The sequence below is a fragment of the Podarcis gaigeae genome (assembly GCF_964106915.1).
Source record: "Podarcis gaigeae genome assembly, chromosome: 4".
In the NCBI taxonomy this organism is placed as follows: domain Eukaryota; kingdom Metazoa; phylum Chordata; class Lepidosauria; order Squamata; family Lacertidae; genus Podarcis; species Podarcis gaigeae.
The window spans coordinates 83,285,733-83,312,243 of NC_139677.1; the positions used below are offsets into that span (position 1 = coordinate 83,285,733).

At 43.1% G+C, this 26,511-nt stretch overlaps 1 protein-coding gene across 3 annotated transcripts in view; it reads right to left on the bottom strand.

Moving 5' to 3' along the window:
• The window catches only part of SGCG (sarcoglycan gamma), a 28,642-nt gene extending 3,101 nt beyond the window's left edge, over window positions 1-25,541 (bottom strand). Inside the window, exons 1-8 of one of the 3 annotated variants that reach the window (XM_083737326.1) lie at window positions 25,236-25,541; window positions 23,352-23,469; window positions 9,230-9,424; window positions 8,667-8,768; window positions 7,645-7,732; window positions 5,857-5,982; window positions 4,246-4,330; window positions 211-334 (exon numbers count right to left, since the gene is read on the bottom strand). In XM_083737326.1, coding sequence (XP_083593452.1) covers window positions 211-334; window positions 4,246-4,330; window positions 5,857-5,982; window positions 7,645-7,732; window positions 8,667-8,768; window positions 9,230-9,424 — 720 coding nt within the window. In that variant the 5' untranslated portion in view covers window positions 23,352-23,469; window positions 25,236-25,541. Of the gene's footprint in view, window positions 1-210; window positions 335-4,245; window positions 4,331-5,856; window positions 5,983-7,644; window positions 7,733-8,666; window positions 8,769-9,229; window positions 9,428-16,790; window positions 16,948-23,351; window positions 23,470-25,235 lie in introns of those variants that run through there. The other 2 variants (XM_083737325.1, XM_083737324.1) reach the window with 2 other exon arrangements.
• Between the last annotated feature and the right edge of the window lie 970 nt (window positions 25,542-26,511).

Here is a 26,511-nt window from a genome sequence, read left to right on the forward strand (position 1 = left end):
TCACAGGCACTGCAAGGGATTAGTTGGCTTTTCATGAAAATCACCAACTACTTAGGGTCAGCATAGTTCTCATATTTTGCTGAAACTAAAACCAGCAGGAAACTGGTAGGAAGACAGCCCAATGTCTGAAATGTCAGTGCTGTCGTTCTGAATACCAATTGTAAATGGATCGTTTGTTGATGGTAGATTAAGAAATAATTAAAATCTCACCATGCTATCGCTGCTCTGCAACTTGATATCCAGATGAGAAAGAGCCGTAATAGTCCCACTTTCGGCTTTAATATTAATCCCTCGTGGAGCATCCATGGTGAGAGACCGAGTTGGCGATTCAAGCCTGAAAGAAACCAGAAGGAAGATCTCAGCATCTTAATAAATTGTGGTTTTATTTATTGCATTTATTTATAATTTATAAGCCTGTCCATCATAATACAACAACAACAACATGATGCAAAACAGGTCAACACCATATTGTAAAATCAATTATCACAAGGCAATTTTTAATATAAACTTTTAAAAAACATTTCAAACAGAATGCAGCAGATGAAACAACCAGCAACAGGCCACAATAGCTTCACATTATCCAAAAGCCTTAGTAAAATAGAGGTGTTGATGACGGTTATTTTAGTGCAAGTGATACTGATTTAATGGTATTGACTTCCAAGTGAGAGTTTAGAATTCTAGCCTGGCAGCTGATTCTTCCTAGAAGTTACTGTTAGCCAGCAAGACAACGTTCCATCATGTGGTGGTGGCCTGTGTCAGATTCCTGGTGTAGTTATGGCAGCTGAATCATCTCTACTACCTGAATAGTCCTAGGACTGTAGCTGTGTGTGTGTGTCATAGGCCTTTTTTAAGAAGCTAAACTTGAGTAGCATAACTCAAAGACATGGGTCACAGGCTCTGTAGGGTAGCTAGCTACCTGGATATATTTAGAAAGTTGTTCCTCTGTGAGCAGATTGCCCCGCACTACTGAGTATGTTCACAAGGTAAAAAAGGGTTTGACAATAAGAAACAGAGCTTAGGGGAGTGAACATACAACCATCTTTAAAAGGTTCAAATCAGCTTATTGAAGTTGCAGACAAAGCCTATTTCCCATGCCACATAAATCCAATACATTATCTTTGACTTGAAGCAATGCAAGGATGGAAAAGTGGAAAGCCAATGAGTGATTCCCCTGATGTTTTGCAGTATTGCAGCAAAAGTGTGGGCTTGCTGCAATGAGCTTGTTCCATTAAGGCCAAGGCAGCTAACCCTGGAGAAGCTGAGAGAGATGGAGGCACACAATGTCTTTCAGGGAGCTCCCTGACAGACAGGTCCTGCTAAAGAAGCTACTCCCTCAAAGCAGGGCTAGCAAACCTCAGGCCTAGGGGCCAAAACTGGTGCTCAAGGTGCATCTATTTGGCTTTGGTTGCCGCTGGATGACTTATGTCAGGAACTGGATAGGGGGAGAGTTGGTTCTGCTGTAAAACACGTTGTACAGATTGAATAAGCTTTGAGAATTAAAAGGGCTACCTCTGTAAAGAGAATCCACAAAATAAATTCTCACTTCGTAAACCTTAAACTCAAGTGAAGCCAAGAAACAAATTATGATAGACAAGAGCCTTGAAAACCAGTAGTGCCACAAGGTGGCAGCAAAGGACAGCAGTCAGTTTGACATCAACTTAGAATCACAGAATTGTGGAGCTGGAAGGGACACGGAGGGTCATCTAGCCCAACTTTCTGCAATGCAGGAATCAATAGGAAGTGCATGACTTCTGAATGCAAACAAGTATTCATAATCCAGCCAAAGATAGGCACCACTAGTACTGGAATGTAGCCTGAAAGCGAAGCAGCAAAACTAAAAATGCATGTGTTTGGTCAGTACAGTCGTACCTCTGGTCAAGTACTTAATTTGTTCCAGAGGATGTATTTTTATTGAATTTTATTGATTTAGGTGAAAGCAGCTGCCCCTCCCTTGGCTACGCCCATGATCAGGCATCATTCAGCCTAATCCACACCCAAACTTATAACACTATGATGTACAGTGGTACCTCGGGTTAAGTACTTAATTCGTTCCGGAGGTCCGTTCTTAACCTGAAACTGTTCTTAACCTGAAGCACCACTTTAGCTAATGGGGCCTCCTGCTGCTACCGCTCCGCCGGAGCACGATTTCTGTTCTCATCCTGAAGCAAAGTTCTTAACCTGTAGCACTATTTCTGGGTTAGCGGAGTCTGTAACCTGAAGCATATGTAACCTGAGGTAACACTGTATCACGATGGGAGAGTGTTTGGAAGACTGTTACTTATGTCACACTGGGCCCCATACTGGAAGAAAGGCAGGGAATAAACTTATTTTGTTTAGCATGACCAGCACTCTGCTTCTGGTTTTTTAGGGCAAAAGTTATGCCTGTAGGCAAAATTGTTCTGTGATTCTAGTCCATGGGTAGGCAAACTAAGGCCTGGGGGCCAGATCCGGCCCAATTGCCTTCTAAATCTGGCCCGCAGACAGTCCGGGAAGCAGCATGTTTTTACGTGAGTAGAATGTGTCCTTTTATTTAAAATGCATCTCTGGGTTATTTGTGGGGCATAGGAATTCGTTCATCCCCCCCCCCCCCAAAATATAGTCCAGCCCCCCACAAGGTCTGAAGGACAGTGGACTGGCCCCCTGCTGAAAAAGTTTGCTGACCCCTTATCTAGTCAAAACATTTGACATCCTTTCCTCTAATTTTTGTCTCTTTCATTATAACCAGAGTATTTGTTTTGTTTCGCACTAAATTTTCATCATTGTACCCGTGCCCCCATTTACCTTGTTCATTTCTTTGAGAGCCTTTCAGCACAGTCTTAGCACAGCTACTACTTCATGGCCCTGGAACCTAGTTTACAAGGCAAACAGCTTGAGGTGGCTCGTGCAAGTGAGCCAAGCCACATCTGGAAAGAGAAGGGGGGGAGGGAAACCCTAGAATCTCTGCTGCTTTAAACATGAGAAAAATCCTTTTCCAGATGTGGTGAGCAGTCGGATTCTGGTAGCTACCAAAAGCCATTCGCCTAAACATGTGGGGGAATGTAACAGGGTGCATTTCCTCATCAGCAAACAAAACTGCAGGGCAGACACAGCAATTGAGAAGGACAGAAGCAAACATAGGGAATTTATGTAACAACCCAGCCTAGTTCAGATCTAGATCTGGACATTGTGTGGGCAGCCTGCAGCTCTGAGACACACATTCCATTGTGTTTCTGGCTAGCATGACCAGCCTGTGGGTGGGTGTCTAAGAGGTTGGTTTGCATTTCAGGCATTTTTGTCCAGAGTTTCTGGGTTTGGATGCTGATGACATCCAGTACTGTTTCTCTTTCCCACCTAAATCCAAAGCAGCTGTCTCAATTCTAAACCAGTGTCTGCGTCACAGTCTGGTTCACGGGCGATCAAAGTCCTGGCTGAGGATGTTGGGACCGGGGGCAAGATGGCGGGGTGTGAGCAGGAATGGGGGTCCAGAAACCAGAAGCCAGGAAGCCAAGAGTCTGAGGGTCAGAGAGCCGGGAGTCAAGAAGCCAAGGGTCCGAGGGTCAGGAAGCAAGGAGTCACAAAGTCAGGGCTCCGCAGATCAAGAAGCAGGGAGTCAAGAAGCCAAGGTTCAAAGATCAGAAGCAAGAAGCCAAACATGGCAAGGCAGGGAGCGTGTTGCTGTGGTAAAGAGCCGAAGGGAAATGCTGAGCTTATATCCCTTCCCAGCTCTTGCCACCAGGTGCTGTGAGTTACCAATCGGCCTCACCTGTGAGGCCGCGCCTTGCCTCTTCAGAACAAACTTAGGAAGGCCCCAGTCCTGCAAAGTCCTACTGGTCACAGGGCCCGGCTCCTGCATGCACACCTGACTGTCATCACCCATGGTTAGGAAACAACCACTGAAAAGGCCTTGTTGGGACAACGCTAACTGGGGAGAACCCAGAGTTGACTCCAAGAAGAATGTAGGGCCAGAGATGGATGATATTCAGGGAACTGCTCCTTTAGGTACTTGGGTTACTAGCTTCAGAGAAAACCCGATTTTAACTCCGGAAGAGCAGCTTAATATGGTCATGTTTGTAGCTTTCGAGTAAAGCTAATTCCATTCCATGGTCAGAGCTATCACATCGGATTCCCCCTCTGTTACGTAAAGCTGTAGTTAATACACCTATACAGATCAATTCTTTTTATTTGTCATTTTGACATACTGTGCATAGGGCCATGCAGGGCCTGATAATACATAAGAGGTTATTTGCTTTTGAGACAAATCCTTACCTCAGCTCTTTCGCGTTGTCAAGACCTCTAACACCTTTAATGAGTGGTGTTTCTATAGAATGTTCACAAAGAGCTCCTTCTGGCCCTGGAAGAGAGGAAACAAACCAGTTGTGTCAGAGGGAACTTTCCCCGTTACAAGGGGGAAAACAAACTATGAGGTAGGAGATCCTCATAATGGTCTCACAAAACACCAGGTTCGCTGACCTTCGTGGAATGTGCGTACAAATTCAAGCCTTAAGGGAAGGCATTTTCAGACTGCATATGGTCTTGGAAACCTCTGATACTTGCTTCACATGTCATAAGGCGTTTCTGTTCAAAGTGTTTACAGGTTGTAAAATGTGATGATCCTATGATCTTTTGTCCTACGTAGATTTGGTATACAGGTAAATAGCGTTTCTGTGCACTCTGGCTTCAGTCACGGTCCTCTGTGTGCCAGAAGCGGTTTAGTTATGCTGGCCACATGACCAAAAAAACTGTCTGTGGACAAACGCCAGCTCTCTCAGCTTGAAGCAAGATGAGAGCCGCATCCCATAGTCGCCTTTGACTGGACTTAACCATCCAGGGATCCTTTTCCTTTACCTACCTAACCATGTGTTGGAAGCTTCTACCTACTGGTGCTTTGACCGTATGCGGAGCTTCTGAGTATATGAGCAACAGAGGAAATTGTCTTAACCAATTTTTTTCACAGCCCTGCTTACAGACCCCAGTGACTGAACTTGAGAGCTTTTGCATGCAAAGCTATGGCCCATCTGCTAAAAGTGCAGGGGGGACAACTCCCTCTTTATTTGCAGCCCCACAACATAACCCATAAACAATTTCCAAGGGCCCTCCAACCCCCAGGTAGTTTTTCTTTGTGGGGGGAGGCTGTAGAGATAAGGAGGAGGATGGGGAAATCCCATTCTGTCTTGCACTGAGGGAAGGTTCCAAGCAATCAAAAACTCATTTGTAGGATTGTGAGATGTTAGGCTCTTACACGGATGTCATGTTATGTTGAAGCCGATGTGGCCTGAGGGTGGGTTATTAACATAAGATGATGTGGTGTTTATGTAATAAGGATATATGCTAATACAATCATTTTGCTTATTTCACATAGATTCTACCTCTAATTAAATGGTTACTGTTTACATTTTTTTTGCATTTCATTTTCCTCTGACCTCAGTGCTTACCGTTCCTCCTGTCTCCACTCCCTTTGTATATATACCTGAAACTACATGCATCTGATGGACTCTCATTCAGAAAAGCTTGTGCTGTTTGTTAGCTGCCACAATACTCTTTCTTGTTTTTGTTAGAACAAGATTGTTAGTCAACTTGCATCATTTTCCTATGAGCGTCAGCTTATTGAAATTTAATTAGGAGACTGTCATCTTTATTCTACCAGCAAATTAATAAAACTGAAATAAGTGCTTTCATTTAACAGTGTGGGTGAAATTTTGAAGATGATATTTTGTCTCCATCAACTAAAGTTGGGGCCAGCAGTAAACAAAATACCATAGAAAGTGAAACCTATGGTTAATGAATGACTGTTTTCTGCAGCAGTGAGTTTGTTTTGCTTTTAGAATAACATCTTCTTAAAGGATGTTTTTGAGCTGTTTCTTACACTTGCATGCAAACCTGTGACTCGAAGTCTGTCTGTACCAATTGCAACTTCATCTTCATCCACTGTAAACAGAGGCTTTCCATCCAGATTCATGGACTTGATCTGAAATTCCTGACCATCAAATTGTACCATGCCTGGACCTAAGAAGCACACAAGCATTATTAGTATTTTTAACAGAACCATTATCATTTGCTTTTTCTTAAGTTGCATTTATGAGCTGCCAATGATACAATATATTGTGACACACCACCCCTATCTCTGAGCATGTGTTATAGATTCCAGGGGTACCAGGAGCACTTTAACCCAGGATCTGTTTCCTGTGGGACAATAAGGCACAGCAGAAACTGTGGTGTCTTTATGATATATGGTTCATTTACACACATATATAACTTGAAGCCTACAATGCAGGGGACCACAGCATTCCTACCCCAAGAACACTGGTATTGCCTTTTAAATGAAATCCTGTGTTCAGGGAGGGAGGAAGCCCACCCATTTGCAAATGGGATTTGCACTCTCATCCTCTGACTTGTTAACAGCTCATGAGCTGTTAACAAGTCAGGAAATTAGGCTGAGTTCCATAAACACCTGATTCATGTTGATTCCCCAAGATTAAGGAAGGGTCACAATTTAAGATATCTGCCTGACTTAATTAGTTTTCATATATGCTAATAACAGAGGCTTATAAGTGGGTCCACCACTCTTCCCGGTTCTAACGTACCAATTCTAATTAAATTCTAACATTTATTAAACCTAAACATTGAACACCCATAGATCTATAACAATATGTTTATAAAGTTTAGGGCATTGGGACTGCAATCCTATTCCTTCTTACCTGGGTATAAGCCCTACTAAACACAGTGGGACTTATGTCTGAATAGAGATGTATAAGATTGCATTGTAGATTATGGTCCCAGTTTCCAGCTTTCATTAGGAGAAAAAGTAGAATTTTCCTAATCAAATAAAAAGGAAAAATACTTTGGGGTTGAGCTAGGTGGAACACACTATGCAAAAATGTGCACATGTGACTCTGCTGTGAAAAGTGGAGAAGAATGGATATAGTGTAGAACTGAATCACCCCTCAGAATTACAGGTTGCATATGATTTATGGTATGTATGTATGTATGTATGTATGTATGTATTTATTTATTTATTTTAAAATCTTATGGAACAATCCTATGCATCTTTTCTCAGAAGAAAATCCCACTGTGTTCAATTTCTCCTACTCCCTGTGTATAAAACTGCATGCTTAATTTCTAACTAGTCCATATCTAATCCACATCAGTGTAGCATGCTTATCACGTAAATTGTTGTACAAATTGGACACTGGTATCCTCTCTAGGGCTAAACAGCTTGGGGAAGATCTGCAAAGGAGGAGACAAAGATTAAAGCAATCAGCTCAGGTTTTGTTTTCCAGTAAAGGGATAAAAGAATTGCTTTGCAGGTCCTGCAGTTTTGTGTTCCCTGATAGGAAGCGTCAGATCTCCTTCCAAGGGAGAAGACAGAGGCCTGATGTTGGATGCCAACACACCCCAAACAGGAAAGAATTTATGTCAGTTCATGAATCCCCCCTCCCATTTTGTAAGGGGTGTGGGAAACCTAATGCTCTACCCCTTATATCTGGATGTGGCAATTCAATTGCATTTGGCGCTCTCTCACTCCTGCTCCTGTTGGATAGCAGCGCTACTTGAGTTGACTATCCAAGACCATTCGTATGGCCTCTGGATAGACATGAGATCACCACAATGAATGTGCATATTCAAAACCATCAAAATGCAAACTGAAGAAACGTAGCTTAAACCTACCCACACTTAATCTGCCTGTGACGTTCCCATCAGGATTGCGTGCATTTAGAGTCACGTTATGAGTGGATTGCAAAAGCAGAGATGAGTCCTAGTGTAAGGGGTGAGGGGAAAGAGATGCAAATTTAGAAAACTTTCAGATATTCACCACAGGAAAAGCTAAACATCTTAATGCCTCCAATGCTCTCAAGTAGCCTATGATAGCCTTGTTATATGAGTAACTTCTTACTCATGGGTAACTGAGCAGGCCCTGCTTGCCTCAGCCCTGTTCAAAAGCATTCAAACCATTCCTGAATATACCTGTCAGGGGTGCCAACTTGAATAAAATATTGTGGGGGCCCGGGTAAGCCCCGCCCCACATAATCAATCACATGACACAATGAACACACACTATTTGAATGGGAATGCTCATCAACTTTGCAGGAGCCCAGCATCCTCAAATATTTTATTTGGGGGGGGGGGTCAATGCTCTCACAGACCCTAGGAGTTGGCTCCTATGATACCTGTCTCTTTTTATTTTCCTCCATTTCCCCAGTCCTTCACTTCTGACACCCCCTGCCCCCAAGAATCATAGGAAGTGTAGTTTACTTCTCACAGAACAACAATTCCTAGAGCCCTTAACAAACTACGCATCCCAGGATTCTTTGAGGGGGTGCACTTTAAATGTACACAGCCTCTTAAGACAAGCTAAATACAATAACGAGCTATCACTTCCTTCATCCTAAGGTCCAAGACAGGGTCACTCTTGACCTTATCTCTGGTTTCAGCACCTTCTGATGTGACTGGGTGTATTGAAAAATGAGTCCAGACTGACAACAGCTCCCTCTCTAGACCCACAATGCATTGCTGACTTAAGTCTTGTAGATGATAATTTATGACATGTACCCATTGTGAATTTTCAGGCGACCTGTTGATGACCTGACTTACAGCCCAAATCTAAGCATATTTACTTAGAAAGCCTCGCTCAACTTAGTGGGATTTAAGCCCAAATGTGTGCGCGAGCAGAATATTGCAGACTTGCTTACCTTTCTAGAGTGAACTTCTTTGGCATATAAAGGATATAAAAATTCTGACTCCCGTTCTAGCCGAAGTCCTTCGCTTTGAACATAAAGGTATCCCATTCCAATCTGTAATGACAAAAGACTCCAAACTCTGCATTTCTTACTCAAGTGATTTTAAAATTCTCACCAGAGTATCATACCCGCCTTCTTCAAACAGTGGATAAAAATGCACAAGAGGAACCCTGACCAGATGAGAAAAGAGGGGAAAGATTACGACAACATTACGACAAGACAGCATCAGGGGTGTGGGGGTGTGGGAACAACCACAATAGGCCCTTCCTTATAGTGGTGTTCAGTAGAGATGTAAACTTTCCAGAAATTCTGAAGCCATGAAAAATAAGTTCGACCCCCTAATTTCTTTTTTGTGGGGAGGAAACAGACATTTCTGTGGAAATGAGAAAATCTGCAATACTTCTTTTGTTAGCACCCTTAACGGATCATGGTTTGCCATGAAATTATCAGTTTAAAAGTGCAGTTTATTCAGACAATAGTTACACATGCAAAAAAAGATGATGAAGGACTCTTACTGGAGAAAACCACATCACTTTAAGAATCCAAATGGTCAGAGCAAGATCCACAACTAGGATGATGATTAGGAGGAGGACGAATAGATAAAGGCAGCGCTTCCTCCAACCGTAGATGCCAACGTTGTAGACATATTGCGTTTCTGGTCTCTGTAGGTTAGTACCTGGTGTTGTTGTAGTATACTGTTCACGTACCATCTGCTAGAGAAGAAAAATAATCATTAGAAAATCATTTAAATGTTTTGGACTGCAATGCATAACCAGTTACTTAGCTACATTAATTGATTTTAAAAATTGCCCCTAATGAACTGGAAAGCAATTAAGAAGGAAAAACCCACAACATTATTTGCAGATGGCAAGCATCTTTTAAAAGAAGCACTCTGCCTTTTAGGAGAAAATACCTCTTCTGAGATGATGTCTGCTATGACAATGCAAGCATCATTAAAAAAATACAAAAAGTTAATTGATGGAATAATCTAGAATGATATGATTAAGATTTCTTTAACAGCTCTAAAATTATGCTTGCTTTGTCCGTCCCGTCCCCCATCCCCCGGTAAAATGCTTTAACTGCTGGCTGTAAATTTTAGAAATGACGGCCTTTGGTCTTTTTTCTAGATTATGAGCTATTGCCTATGGTTTGAATAAGAGAGTCTAGGTCTAAATTGCGCATATCCTCAACTCTGTACTGTTCAAAGTCGGTGCTGATCCAATATATTTTGTGACCTAAGGCAAAAGACAAGATGACACAGCCCTTTACTGTGTACAGAAGCTGACCAGGCTGACAGATGAACCTTACTTCAGCAATAGCAATGGGACAACATTCTCCACCACACCTGAGGGAAGCAGGCTAGCTTTTAGGGGTACATAGAAGGTTGCATGGGGTACACAGCTCTGTCCTCTAGTCTCTCCCTGCTGCTAACTCAATCTGCCTAATGGGTGGGCTGGCCCTGCCCGAAATGCTGACAGCTGAAGGCAGGTGTGGGAACCTCTGACCCAGGGCCCAATACTGGCCCACCAGGAGGTCAAATTTGGGCTGGAATGCCAAACCACACATACCTGCCCATTAGCTGGGTGGATAGCGGAGTGGTGGTCAATCCTGTTGGATGCTGCTTTGTCAGCACGTTCCCACCCCTCAGGTCAATGTTAGATGAAGGAAGGAACGCCCAACCTTCAGTCTCCTGATATCATGATGTCAGATGACTGACAGGGGGGTGACCTCATTCTCTGTCAGAAGCTGACCTGTGGGGTGGGGAGAGATACATATCTGGTTCACTAGGAGACCAATTGAAATTAATGAATTATGACTGATTTGGACCCACTAATATCAATTTGCCTATTCTTAGTTTCCATGCACTGCTCTGGTTTGCCAGAAGTGGCTTAGTCATGCTGGCCACATGACTCGGAAGCTGTATGCCTGCTCCCTTGGCCAGTAAAGCGAGATGAGCGCTGCAACCCCAGAGTCGTCCATGACTGGACCTAACGGTCAGGGGTCCCTTTACCTTTAACTTTACAGTGTATCTCGGGTTACATACGCGTCAGGTTACATATGCTTCAGGTTACAGACTCTGCTAACCCAGAAATAGTACCTCGGGTTAAGAACTTTGCTTCAGGATGAGAACAGAAAGTTAGCTTAAATTAGCTAAAGTGGTGCTTCAGGTTAAGAACAGTTTCAGGTTAAGAACGGACCTCCGGAATGAATTAAGTACTTAACCCGAGGTACCACTGTACTCTTAGTAGAACTTAGATGGATGCAATCCATAAAAGATGAATTCCTTCTGCGATTCTTTATAATTTAAGAAATATGTAATTTATACGGTTTGATTTTATTTATGGATATATTGATGCTATCACGCACGTCCTATTTAAAGTGAATAGGAATGGTAGAAGTATATGGAGACACTCTACCCCACGACTGGAGTAAGGAATCTGCAAAACCAATGTAACATAATTTGTAACATTGAGCTGCAACAACTATTGTTAGCTCAAAGATTCAACAACTCCTATGGCTGAACCTTTATTTTACAACCATGCCACTATAAAAAAACTGGGCTGTAAATTAATGGCAGTCTAGAGACATGTAGAACTATCTTTAGACATTTATATTCCAGCATGAATTTTGCTTAACCCACATGGTTTGAAAGCATGGGCTTTCTTGGATTATATTCAAAATGAACGAGACTCATAGAATTGTAGAATTGGAAGGGACCCATCAAGGATCATCAAGTCCAACCCCCTGCAGGAATCTCAACTAGGTCATGCATGGCAGATGGCCATCCAACCTCTGCTTAAAACTCCCCAAGGAAGCTAAGTTTGTGTAGTTTAAAACTTGGAAATTGAACAACTAATGATTAAAAGTAAATTTCTAGAGTCTGCGATGTCAGTAGACTTGACAACGTGTTTATTTAATGACACACTGAGAAAATAGCCAGGCACATTGCTGGTTAATAATAGCCACAGCAGCTGCTACACAGTTTGAATTAACAACAGTAGAACTTCACTACTTACAGTGTGTCCAGAGAGCAAGGAAATAGGCTTTTTAAAGCAAATGTTCAAAAGTTTTGGGGGCAGGGGGAGGAAGAGGTAATTCAATTTGGTGGCTAATAAAGAAAACCACTACTTCCAGCTTCTTTTCATTGCTCATTAAGAAGATTCTCCCTTTTGTTTTCCATTCATTAACCTGTAGATTACTGTTCATTCATTAACCTGTAGCCATTCAGCCATCACAACCGGCATGGAAAGCATAAAAGGGCCCAGCAGTCAGGAAGCTAGGCAAGAACTTCACTCTCCCTCTTTAAAAGGAAAAGAGCAACAAGAAGTACTCCTCTCAGATGCAACCAAGTCCAGTGCCAAGCAGTGACTAAACCATATTATGAGACTACCCACCCAACAAGGTCTAGTGCTAACTTATCTCAGCCCATGTTCCTCTCACTTCTTCTCTCGCTTAAATGAAAACTCCATTTGAATGTACATTTGACAACACTTCAGAACTGAATAAGGAGAGGAACCCTCATTCCTTGAATTTTTTTTTCCTTTTTTGAAAAAACACAAATAGGATGCTGGAGAGAAGGAATGATGAGCAAGTCAGCAAAGTGATACCATCACATTTACTTTATTTACAAGGTGTGACTGGAAAGTTCGGTGAATGGTCACAGAAATCGGACAGTGAGAAATATTTGAACGTACAATCGGCATCGGAAACCCACGAAATGTTCACAATTGTGTATGGAGATGAAGCTGTAACTCGTAAGACAGTGTATGAGTGGTTTAAGCATTTCCGTGAAGGGCAGCAAACCATCAAAAATGACCCTTGGTCTGGCAGACTGTCAACAAGCAGAATGGCAGCAAATGTCGACAGATTCAGGTAGGTAGCTGTGTTGGTCTGACGCAGTCAATATATATAAAAAAGTGCTACTGGACATTTTTTTTTTAAATATTTCAAATGTCAACAGAGTTCGTGAGTTATTGATGCAGGATTGGCGTTTGTCCATCCGAATGATGGCGGAAGAATTGCATATTCCATGTGCAATTGTTACTGAGGTTACTGAGTTGTCCCACCCTCCATATTCTCCCAAACTAGCCCCACCGGATTTTTCTTTTTCCAAAACTGAAATCTGCACTGAAAAGGCAAAGATTTTCCAACATTTCACACGTCCAAGCTGCTGTGATGAGGGAACTGAAAGCAGTATGAAAAGAGGACTTCTCCAGAAATTTCCAACAGTTCTACGAATGTTGTCAACGGTGCGTTGTATCAGAGGGGGCCTACTTTGAAGGCCTGTAAGGTATGTATGTTTGTAGCTTCGAGAACAAACAAACGTGAGTCTGACCAAACTGCGGGAGGCAGTGGAAGACAGGAGTGCCTGGCGTGCTCTGGTCCATGGGGTCACGAAGAGTCGGACAGGACTAAATGACTAAACAACAACAACAAGGTATGTATGTTCGAATATTTCTCGCTGTCCGAAATCTGTGACCATTCACCGAATTTTCTGGTCACACCTTGTATTTTTTCTTCTTAGAAAATGTATACAGTGGTACCTCGGGTTAAGTATTTAATTCGTTCTGGAGGTCCGTTCTTAACCTGAAACTGTTCATAACCTGAAGCACCGCTTTAGCTAATGGGGCCTCCTGCTGCCGCCGCGCTGCCAGAGCACGATTTCTGTTCTCATCCTGAAGTGAAGTTCTTAACCCGAGGTACTATTTCTGGGTTAGTGGAGTCTGTAAGCGTATGTAACCCAAGGTACCACTGTATACCACTGGATTGCAAGAGAACCTCTGAACAGTTTACAAAAAAACCCCCACCCATATAGAAGGTACAGAAACCCCAGCTTTCCCCATGCTCTCAGTCTCATGCCCAACCATTCAAATAACAATCACCAACCAATTTTACAACATAGATTCCTACTGTGCACTACCTGCTGTTAAAAGTTAGCACTGTATGTTTGCACTGCATCTGCTGCTAGCACAACAATAAAGGAAGAATACTTGCTTTCAGAATACTGCCAAGTTAATGTGAAATATTTACGCACATCCACGCTGTTTCATAGTACTCTTTGAGGTGCTACTCTTTTCAGTCATCTAAAAGAAAGCCAGACTTTTGAGCCCTAGCCACTTTGCATAATGGCCCACTTTTTGGAGGGGATCAAGTGCCCACAGCTGTTTCTGATCCCTCTGGTGCACCATCTCCATCTGTACTTGTGGCATCAGTCCAGGTTCTAGCTATGCACAAAGTGCATGAATTGTGGGGATTTCCCCCCCCCCCCATGTATGTATAGATGGAAGCAGGGCAATCTGTCCCAGTGTGCAAAAGAAGGGAACAACACACTAGGTGGGTGGGTGGAGAGATGTGTCTGCTCACTCCCATCCATGCATCAAGGCTGTCAGACAGGAAGGCACATATCATGCAAACTAGCCTATTGTCATCTACAGTAGGAGCCTTGAGAAGCCCTAAATACAGACGAGCAACTCCTTGTGTTAATATACGTAAGCTGAAAACAGCTGCAGACTGCTCACCACTGGGATCGCGCGAGACATGAAAGGGCTTTCAAAGGCTCCCGAGCTAAGGATTTAGCGTAAGGAGTGTTGCAATCAGTTAACATCACCACCACAATGTTATTTGTGGTGCCACTCAGAAGAAGAAAAAACAACTTTTCACCACTACAGAACTCAATCAATATGGACTGGATGTAATCCTTGTGAGAATTTCCCCTGAGAGAAACTCATCAGCGCTGAGTCTTCCAAACCCATATTTGAATTTCAAGTAAATATTGATGAGGCTAAACAACAAAGTGAGTACGAGTGCAATCCTAAGTGGGATATGGAGGGGTACAAAGCGGTAAATAGCTGCTTTCAAAGCCCTGCTGGCTCCTGGCAGTCAGAGCAGGAGGCTGGCATAGCAGGGGTTTCCGTGCTGCCGTGCATCTCTTTTTCCTTTTCTTCTCTTCCAATAACGCGGAGAACTGTTATACTAGCTTCAGCCTGCCACAGAGGGAAGGTCTGATCCTGAGACCTCTTCTTCAAGGAATAAAGGGGTCATGGATCCAGCAAGTCCTCTGTCCCAACCCTGCTCCACCTACAGAATGCCCAATTTTGGGACCTACCCCCAGCCATAACTGTGGAGATATTCACAAGCACTTGGGACACGCCCCTTCTCTGAAAAAAGCTCTTATATCCTGGCAGAGACATGCTTTTGCAAAGCATTTCATTGTGCCACTGCCCCAATCTTCTACCTGTGGCTCCTTTTAGCAAAGGGGGAGGGGGAGAGACAACAGGGGATGCACATCAGATCTCGTTTGGTCTTGGTGAGCAACCTGGCCACTGAATTCTCCACCAGCTGAAGCTTCTAAACCGTCTTCAGAGGCAGCCCTATGTACACCACATTGCAGTAATCTAACCTACAGGTTACCAGAGCATAGATGAACAGTACTTACGCTATCCCTGGCCAAATGGGGCACAGCTGGGCCACCAGCTGAAGCAGATGGAAGGCACTCCGTGCCACTGAGCGCACCTGAGTTTGCAATCCTATACTTGTTTATCTGTGAGTAGGCCCCATTGAACTCAATGGGACTTAATTCTGAGTAGGCATCCTTAGGAATAGGCATTATATGATTGCGCTGTTACCGACTAAGCAACAATAAATTCCAGTTAAGCATATGGGGGTGAGAAGTTTTGCTAAATATCAGTTTTGCAGTGACACTGCATTAATAATGTCTCATGGCGTTTCACTACATTGGAAATGCATTTCTACCTTTATCAGTGTTCTGTTCCACAAAAGAGTGGGATGTGATTATTAAATGCCTCTCACAGGCTACTTTGAAATAAGAGGCTACAAACTACAATATATTACTAGAGCCTGCTGTTCTCTGTTTAAGCAAGATAGGGCTATTTTAATTATTTAAAAGCCGGGAAGACAAACATTACCAAAAATAAAGAATTGCTCCCCAAGTAAAAATTAAGTACTTTAACTTGTCAGGATTTTTTCTTTTTCTTTTTGGAGAGCACAATTCTAGGACTTATTACAGTGGTGCAAAACTTTTACTTGTGAAATGGAACTTCCTCCTCCTCTTCTCCAGGCCCTTGCAGCCCTCCTCAAAATCTGCTCCACAGGGTTGGGGAACCCTCTGGCGCAGATTTGGGAGAAGCAAATGGAGAGAGACGTTCCATTGTCCAGCTGCTGGACATAATGTAATAAGCTTAACCCTACCAAAGAGCCAGGGTCTGTGCTCACCTGATCTCCTGCAAATAGCTCAATGCACAAAAGCTAACACGCAGAGAAGTAAACTGAAGCTAAATTTTGACCACACTATTCAGGAATTACTGAACTAAGGGAGAACATGATCGTCTGGCTGCAGAAGCATGTTTAGCCCCACCTCCAGAGTCACAAAAATCCCGCATGAATACAAAAGGCTCCTTGCTTAAATGCCTGGGATTAATTTGTATGTCATTTGTGGAAACAGTTTAGGTCAGCGGAGCTCAACTGTGGCTGATGCATCACATACAACAGAATGAACCTTGCTGATACATATGTGTATATAATACCACTGGATTAAAAGAGCATATAACTGAAGCACAAGATTTCATATTCACATCCATATGTGACAAGAACAAGTGAAATTCTGTTATTAAATAAAAATGATAATATTATCCATGTAGTTGCAGCCATTTGTTTTAGGGGTGTGGAGGAGGTGGGCAGGGGAGACAGGAAAACTATCAGGCAAAATAAGCCAGAGTTTTCTTGGAGAGTGCAGAGACCATTCATCCTGTGTAAATCAGACTGTCGCCAAAAGAAAAGAGTAACATTTTTTAAAAATAATATAATATAATATATTGCTAATCTATTATGCAATTGAATGCAATGAAGAAAACTTGCTTTGCTAAGCTGAAGCTCTACCAATGTTTAAATCAGTAATGATCTACAAAACATTAAACGTTAAGTTTGGTGCTTGAAGTTAAGATAACAGGCCCAAAGGGAAGATTAACAGAACTGCAAGCAGTGTAACAAGAAAAGGACACTTACAATTTAGTTACGGCTCATAACATATATACATCCAAGCATATGTAAAAGACTTACCTTAGAAGATTTTAAAGCAGTACGATTTGCTGAACTAACTAGGATCAGACTCTCTCTGCCTTATAGAATGATTTTCTCCACTTGAATCTAGAGTGGAAGATATTCGAGGCGTGGCTGGGCTTGTTTACATGGTTGGCCACATCTCACATTCCACTGCCTTTCACTGGCAGGGCTAATTTTAATCTATGACAAACTAGCTAGTGCTGCACTAATGCTTCAACGAGGGGCGAAAAACTTGAAATAATTATTATTTGCAGGGGAATTTACACGGGTTTCTTTGACTTCTGTTCATCCCACTGTTACTGAGAAGCTCAGATCAGCTGGAACCCTGCAGGTGCCCTGAAATTGTGTGTCTATTCTGGCTTGGCAGGAGCAGTGAGTGCAGTGCAATTGCAAAGTAACAAAGCTATATTGGTGTTATCACAACTCAGAGCAGCAAGCGGTGCATGGGAGCGAGCAGTCACACGGACAACATAGTTGCAAGCAGCATTATTATGGTTATTCAGAAGAACAGGGCAAGTCCAGGTGTCAAATGCTAGGTTAAAATAGGTGTGTCATCAAGCATATGGTGGCTAGACGCATCTCCAGATTTTTTTCTATATCTAATGCAAGTATACACTCTTATTTGGCCATTAAAGGTAAAGGTAAAGGGGTCCCTGACTCTTAGGTCCAGTCACGGACGACTCTGGGGTTGCGGTGCTCATCTCATTTTACTGGCCGAGGGAGCCGGCGTACAGCCACTTCTGGAGAACCAGAGCAGCACACGGAAACACCATTTACCTTCCCACTGGAGTGGTACCTATTTATCTACTTGCACTTTGTGCTTTCGAACTAGTGCTAGGTGGGCAAGAGCAGGGACCGAGCAACAGGAGCTCACCCCGTCGCGGGGATTCAAACCGCCGACCTTCTGATAGGGAAGCCCTAGGCTCTGTGGTTTAGACCACAGCACCACCCGCATCCCTTAGTTTTCTCTAATTGTTTCCTCCAGCAAGCTGGTAATTAGATTAAACACCCTTTTTGCATTCCACTCTTTCCTGAGTGGTCACTTGAGAAGGATGCTGCGAGTGGCTCAGGAATCTTTTCATGACCATGCAGAAATTCTGCAGTGGGAAAAATGCATTGTGATGCCAGCAGATAGACCTGTGTCCAAGATCACCCTTTGCATTAGAGCAGATGCCTGACAGGAAGTCCCTTGCCTATAACTGGGCATTCCTCAAATCCCCAACCTCTTTGGTTTCATGGGTATAATGCTTGCTAGGCTTCTCCATGCTTCTCTTTTCCCCAAGGATGGCTGCAGGAGCTGAACTTCTTCAGCTTTAGCTAGATCCTTTCTCCATCTTTCCCATCTCCTTCTCTTAGTCATGTTTGCTGCTTTCTTTGGGTTTATTCAGGATCCTTGAGACGTTGTTAGAAGGATTAATAGAAAGCAGGGCGAATTCCTCCAGTGGATAAAAGAAAATAGCTATGTCCCTGTCCAGAAACACTGGGGGACAGATCCAGCTAAAGGCCACCTTTATTGGCCCCTCCATCCACAACTAAACCAAAAGTTTCAGAAAACAGAGGCAGCTGGCTGACTCTTTGAAAGAGTCAAATCAGCAGATAATTTTTTTTTATCAAGACTCAAGTCATGACTGTGCACCTGCATGCTGAAACTCAGGAAATAACTTATCTCTGCACCCTCTTCCTTCAGGTAAGTTATTATTACCATCTCTTTCTGACCTCTATCTCTTATTTCCCCAGCCTCACTGTTTTTCAGCCATTGTGTTATCCCAACTCCAGTTATTTGCACTGGAGCATGTTCCTCTTATGCATTTAAGCCTCCACTGCAGCCCTTTCGGTTCCCTAGTGCCCTCCCAGCCCCTTAAAGGCAAATCTCTCCTCTCCATCTATTTGTATCTCTACACCAGTAACTTAGCTTAAGGTCCAGGCAATGTGGATTTTGGGTAAAAACTAATCATCTTGCTATTTTGCATTTTTGTCTTGGCACTTTAAGCAGCAAAGCCATTTTACTTATGGCCCAAAATTTGATGTAAATTCAGTATTCAAGTAGAATAATGTGCGTGGCTCTTGCTATTTTCCCCATATCAACAAGACTTTTGTTGGCAATATTAAATTAGGAGCAGCATAACACAAGAGCCTCTGTGTCCAGATTAAAGACTCCCAAAGTGGTACTGTACTTCCATAAACATACATTGGACATGTAGCAGAACATGAGCAGATCCATTAGCACTACACTGAAGGGAATCTAGCAGTTAACTACCATACCAGGAACCTCTAAGAACCCCCTGCCTATCTCTTGCTTGCTTAGATAAAAATATGCATGCTTTCCCCCCTATCCTTGGGAGGAGAGAGTTTCAAAGTCTGGGAATCCGCAAAGGCGGAAAGAACTATGCATTATATACAACGTATGGCTGCAACCTAAAATGGGACCCCCCCATGTTCACTTCTTGCCTCTCCCCTGGTAATATGCAGGATGAGTAATCCTGTGTGATGACATCATAATACTAGGCATTCCCTTGCACCATGTCATTGGCTGCTGTTTGTGGAGCCTATGGGATTATATCAAAAAATGTGGCAAGTGAGCTTACATATTGAAATTTATCTAGATTTCCAAGCTTTTATATGATGTAATCCATATGGAAATGCCCACCCAGGTTTGGCAGTGCTGGAGTGTTACAGAAAATCTCTCAAATAAATATAGAAGAAAAGGACAACTCAGTGCAGATATGCCATTATTTTTAGCAGCAGCCTTATGTCAAGCATAACATTCCTCTCTGAGAATGTGTGTGCACATGGTTTCATTATACAGACTTGGAAGTAGGAGGGATGCTGTGTGACAGCCATAATAAGCTACTTGCAGAAATTAAGATTTGGTGCAGAGAAAGAAGCAAATGTGAAGGTGGGTGTGTTGTTAAATATCTTGCACATTGTGTATTAGGGCTGGAGCTTCAGGTTCTATGCTACATTCTGAACTATACAAATATTTATTTGTTGATAAATAAAAGAAGCTTTTAGGAGGCAAAACAGGCCATCTTCTCACCTCCTGAATGTCAGAACTCTGAACACATGACACCGCTGTCTTTTCACAATTGTTTTCAAGATTCAGGATTTGTTTGCTGGGGCACATTCAGTCCTTCACTGTCTACAAACACCTGTCTAGAACCTGGGCTGCCTCTCCCGATTCAGATAGAACAAGTACACGAGCTGTGTCTCTTCTGCATATTGGTGACACGGCTTCCAGTGGCTTTATATAAAGGTAAAGGGACCCCTGACCATTCGGTCCAGTTGTGGCCAACTCTGGGGTTGCGGCGCTCATCTCGCTTTATTGACCAAGGGAGCCGGCGTACAGCTTCCGGGTCATGTGGCCAGCATGAATAAGCCGCTTCTGGCAAACCAGAGCAGCGCACGGAAATGCCGTTTACCTTCCCGCCGGAGCGGTACCTATTCATCTACTTGCACTTTGACATGCTTTCAAACTGCTAGGTTGGCAGGAGCAGGGACCGAACAACGGGAGCTCATCCTGTCACGGGGATTCGAACTGCCGACCTTCTGATCGGCAAGTCCTAGGCTCTGTGGTTTAACACACAAAGCCACCCGTGTCCCGTGGCTTTATATACAAAGCGCTAAAATGGACTGCCTCTCTTGGAGATCAGCAGTATCAATTTTTGTAGCTGTTTTACTACAAAGGAATTTCAGAAATAGACTGGAAAGAGAAGCTGCTGAATTGCAACTTATCACCAAACTTAAAACCATGGAGACACCTGGTCTGAACAAAGACCTTGGATTCTTATCTCATTATACATGACAAAGCCATTTTTCACCTTCTCACCCCTTGCTTTTTCCTGTAAGACCTATTGCAGTCGTTAAGAGTCGTCAACAGGCTCATCACAGCTATCTGCCAATCACCCATTCCCACCACCCTTCTGAGTAATACCCCTCCCCACCTTCTCACTATATAGAAGGGTCTGGAAACTTCTGTTTCAGTGTATCTGAAGAAGTGTGCATGCACACGAAAGCTCATACCAAGAACTAACTTAGTTGGTCTTTAAGGTGCTACTGGAAGGAATTTTTTTTGTTTTAGCAGTATCAATTGTTTGGTATGGGGTTCGCCAACATCACTCTGAGTATACCGTAATTTGCTCAGAGTATAGCATTGCCCAGAACACACGCAGCACAATAGAGATCCGAGTGCTGCTTCCAACCAGGCTGGCTCTCTGTGCATGAAGTAACATGCCTAGAGGCTGGAACTGTTAATGCTTTGCATACAGTGGACACTAACCATGCGCTCCCCATCCTGCACACTGTACACTCATCCACACACTGAACAGCTCGGGAGCACATTATCTCACTCCACAGTAGCCCTAAATTTTGTTTTTCATTAACGTTATACATTTGATGATGAAAACTGCTTATGTTTAAATGTGTGTGTGTGTAAGTGGGGAACAACAACATAAACTTGGCATGGGAACACTATCAAGCATAGCTCACTTCTCCCTAATAATCTCCCCCATAAGAATTCTGTGCTTTTTTTGCCGAAGCCTGGAACTACAAGGCTAGTAGGATGAGATGAGGCTTCTTGCTAACAGTTCTAGATCATAAATTGAGGACTGGCAAATTCCCAATTAAATATGAAAATCTTTGCTTTCACTGCCACTGATCCTTTATCCACTTTAACCTATATGGTATATATGAATATTTTTTTACAACCCAGTAAATAATCAGGGAGACAGGATTAATTGGTTAAACTTAACATATATACGGTACTTAAAATATTATTTGAAGTGAGAGCTGGGCCATAAAGAAGGCTGATCGCCGAAGAATTGATGCTTTTGAATTATGGTGCTGGAGGAGACTCTTGAGAGTCCCATGGACTGCAAGAAGATCAAACCTATCCATTCTGAAGGAAATCAGCCCTGAGTGCTCACTGGAAGGACAGATCCTGAAGCTGAGGCTCCAATAGTTTAGCCACCTCATGAGAAGAGAAGACACCCTGGAAAAGACCCTGATGTTGGGAAAGATGGAGGGCACAAGGAGAAGGGGACGACAGAGGACGAGATGGTTGGACAGTGTTCTTGAAGCTACCAGCATGAGTTTGGCCAAACTGCGGGAGGCAGTGGAAGACAGGAGTGCCTGGCGTGCTCTGGTCCATGGGGTCACGAAGAGTCAGACACAACTAAATGACTAAACAACAACAAAATATTATTACATTTTACAGAAGTGATGTACTATGTTGGGGATTCACAAATAGTCCCCGCTACACACCAGCTGGGGTGAAGTCCTCTGGCACATTATAGAAAGCTGAGCCCACCTGCAATTGGCCCTTTAGCATCCAGATTTCCTTAGCAGAAGCAGCACTGGCAGCCTAACCTAGAGAGTGAGTGAAATGACAGGGAAGTGCGGCTCTGAAGCAGACACATCCCACCCACCCCTGCAGTTTAAATAATCTGATTAAAATAAAAGGTTGCAGAAGTGAAATATTAGGTTAATATAAGTACAACAGATATAAAGTCTCAGGTTGGTTTGCTTTTTTAATTAGCTGGATGTTTTGCCTCTTGAGCTACAGTGACCTCTACTGGATTAAAACTTTGAATCACATGGAATGATTTTATTGTCACTGGGCATAGTTCTAAATCCAACTGTTCTATGATAACATTCACTGAAACCACCATTAAGAGCATTGGAAGCTGCAGTCCTATACCTACTTATCTGGGAGTAAGCACCACTGAACTCAATAAGGCTAAATTCTGAATAGGCACACTGTAAATCCCATTGATTTGAACAGAAGAGTTAATTTTACACCCATATTTCCTTAGATGATTTCATCAAGTGCTCACAAAAAATGGATATGAAAGATAAATTAATAAGAATGCACTAGTTTGCTGTTGCTGATTAAAACTGCCTTTCAATGAGTGTTTCAGGCCTTTAATATGACAGTGCATCTACGAGCTGTAGAATAGTCAGCTATTTCTGATACAATTAAATGTTTCATTATAGATTGCTAAAAATATGAGGATAATTGCTCCCCTGCAATTCAGGTAACAATGGGGTGATTAATACATTGTTACGAAGCATTGAAAAATGCAACAGTAAGTTTAGGAAAAACGGAATTTCTGGGTAATTCCTGTTTTTATTTTGAATGGCTTGAGGTTATATTCTGGCTAAATATCACCTACGAAGAGAAACCATGCCAGTTTGTGCCACCTACCTATGGTAGATAATCTTTAAATTGCTATTTGAAGCGTATTCAGTAGAAGACTTTGTGGCAAAAATAAATTAAGGTTAGGACACATGCTAACTCCATGACTGTTTGAATGCAGATGTGAGTTCAATAGGACCCCACATTATTTTCTGGCACAGCTTGACTATTTTAGGCTAGTTTTATCAAGGCAAGTCTATCTTCCCACCATGATCTCTTTGCTCATGGTTTGCGACCCGATATTCAGCCCTACCCATAAGACATAGGCAACGTGAGTTTGAAAACATGATTTAGAAAGAAGTGATGGATATGAGACAAGGCTGGAAAAGCATTTTTGAATGCAAGATATTTGCAGCTGAATATACCTAGTCTGTCCAAGAAAACGCTAGAGCTGGAATTAAATCGTAATCTGTGAGCATTGTGGATGGGTGAACAGTTCACATCTTGAACCAGGCAAACAAATATTTGATTGAAGACTCAGCCCTAAAAAGATGAAAGAGATGCTTATTAGGATATGTAAAGTAGTTCACTCAAAGCAACACCACAGAAATATATCCAGATCACCTGATAGGATCAAATCTTTATGACATGCTTGCATAGCAATAAATCTTAACATTCTAATATATGAGAGCTGTGAGAATATGAAAATGGAATGTTCAGGTGCTTATAAAAGTAGTGCTTAAAAACAGCATCCCCTAAATTCAAAAATTCTGCAAGAGCTCTTTGCCACTGCCTCAGAACAGACATACCACTGCTGATTTCAGCTACTGCCCCAACAACATTTGATTCCGTCTTGCTCTGGCAGTATGGGTGAGTTCCCACATGTCATTACTCAAAGGCTGCAACATCCAGTGATTACTTCTAACCATTACATTCATGATTCAAATACCATGGGCACAAATTTCATTTTACCCAACTCTATTTGGCAAAATGGATGACACTTAAAAAAACAACAGCAGCAAAGAAAATTACTAAATTCACTCAAATGCATGTTATAAAACAGCCAAATCATATTCAGTTGATGAGTCAAGGGAAACAAGCTTGCATGCATGTAACAAATGGCAGAATGCGTGTTGTGGGAATCAGCTTGAGTGCGTGATTTGTTGCTGGGTGCAACAAATGTGAGGATGGGGGCCACACAATACTTGCACCAAGCGATCTGCTAAGCTCAAGATGCTCTTCTGTCAAATTGTTTCAATCAACGGAATCAGGCATTCAGATTCTGTGTCTCCTCATATTATGGACATGGTGTAGAAACACTGCACACTTAAGGCATGATGCTTCCAAAGGAAAGATGAATGTTTAGATTCTAAGCCATGGGGAAAACGATACTTCTGCAGTGATTAGTGTGAATGGTCAAGGGATATTGGGAAGTGGAGTGGGGAGAACTCGACATACAGTGGTACCTCGGGTTACATACGCTTCAGGTTACATAGGTTTCAGGTTACAGACTCCGCTAACCCAGAAATAGTGCTTCAGGTTAAGAACTTTGCTTCAGGATGAGAACAGAAATTGTGCTCCAGCGGCGCGGCGGCAGTGGGAGGCCCCATTAGCTAAAGTGGTGCTTCAGGTTAAGAACAGTTTCAGGTTAAGAACAGACCTCTGGAACAAATTAAGTACTTAACCCGAGGTACCACTGTATAGTATGCCCAAGGAGCATCATCTGAATGTTTAGAAATAGTCCATATACCTCAACATGAAGGATAAAATAGGAAGGTGGGGAAAGTAAAATATAATAAGCTCCCCAGAAGAAGGGTGGGATAATATATATATATATATATAATAAACAGGGGCGAAACTAGGCTTTATTTCACCCAGGTCAAAGAGCCAGTTTGACATTTGTACACACAGGCAAACAGAGGCTGGGAGCCTCAATGGCGCCCCCTCTGGAAGCTTCACATGGGGCATAAAACACAGCTAGCCCCCCACCCCCGTAGCTATGGCTCTGTAATATAAAACAAGCCATCTGTGGGACTGCTGAATAACGAGGGACAGCTGTGTATGCAGCTGAGATGCGTGTGTGTGTGTGAAGGGTTGAAAGAGAGGGAGGGTGCAGAAAAGGCAAGGCACCGTCAGGATGCATGCAACACGCGTGCGGTGCAACCCTATAAACACGTTTACTCAGAAGTAGACGTCCTCTTAACCCAGGGGGGGCTTACTCTCTCGTATTCCGTGCTTCGAACTGCCCTGTTATAAGGAGAGCGAAATGTGCCTCGGCCCGGGTCACAAGAAGTGGAGGGTGTTGTTACCTGCCGCTCCTCCTGCGAAGAGTCCCTTCCTTCCTTCTCTGGGAGGCTGGCACGAGGGCGACCCGGGGGCACCAGCCTCCTTCTTTTATTTATCCCGTCGGAAGCGGCGCCTTCCCAAAACGCGCGCCAAAAAACAACGCAGCAACCCCACAGGCAGCGTCTCTTCCGCCCGCCGCGGCGCCTTCCCGCCACTTCGGAGCAGGGCCAGGCGACCGGGAAGACAGGCAGCGTCCCTCGCGCGGCGGCTGGGAGACCGAGCTGGCGGCTGCTCCCCTCCCGGCTGCGCCCCGGCGCGCGCGCCTCTGCTTTTCAGGAGAGCGAACCCCGCGCAGCCTCCGCCGGCCTGTGGGGGCGCCGAGGAGGAGCGCGCGCACTTGCTCGCTCCCACGCTGCCGGTTCTATAAACCGAAGGGGAGTTGGGGAGGGGGCGGGGGAGAAGAAGGGTCCTATTCTTTGGTCGCAGAGCTGTAAAACCCAAGTTTCAATAAACTTAACCCGTGTTGATAACGAGGGTGGGATTTTTAACCGGGAGGGGTGTGTTTGTGGGTGTGTGCAATGGATATTACATTAAGTCCTAATGGGCACAGACACATTAAAATTAATCGATGCAAGTTTATTATTAAAAAAAATAGGTTTATATACTGCAGCATGATCAGAGGGGTTCACAGCAATTGTACAGTTAACACACACACACACACACGTTTAAATCAGAACTAATCAGCTAACTATTAGAGAACGAAATAAACAACTAAGACCAGCTAACTGTTATGGAAAGATGGACTGCATAAGCCTGACGAAATAGAAACCTTTCCAGCAGGTGTTTTAAAACTTGAAACTTCACCTGTTGGATTTCAGTTGGTCCACCTGAGGATGATTAACAATGGACACACAATAGGTATGTTAAGGTGCTAAGAGGAAGGAGTGCTTGGCAAATCCACACTGTGATCAACTCCCCCCAGGGAACCAATGTCCCCACTGTAGAAGGACGTGTGGATCCAGAATTGGCCTCCACAGTCACTTATGGCCTCATTGTTAAAACTGTGTTTATGGAAGACAATCTTACTTGGCTACGAGTGATCACCAAAGAAGAAAGTTTAATATATACATATATGTAATAAGCAATGCTTCACGTTTGTAAAATGCATACACCTATGACATATATTATAACAAATATATGATAAGAAACTTTGCATATATGAAATACATACAAACCTGCAGAGCTACAAGATAATAATAATAATAATAATAATAATAATAATAATTTTTATTTGTACCC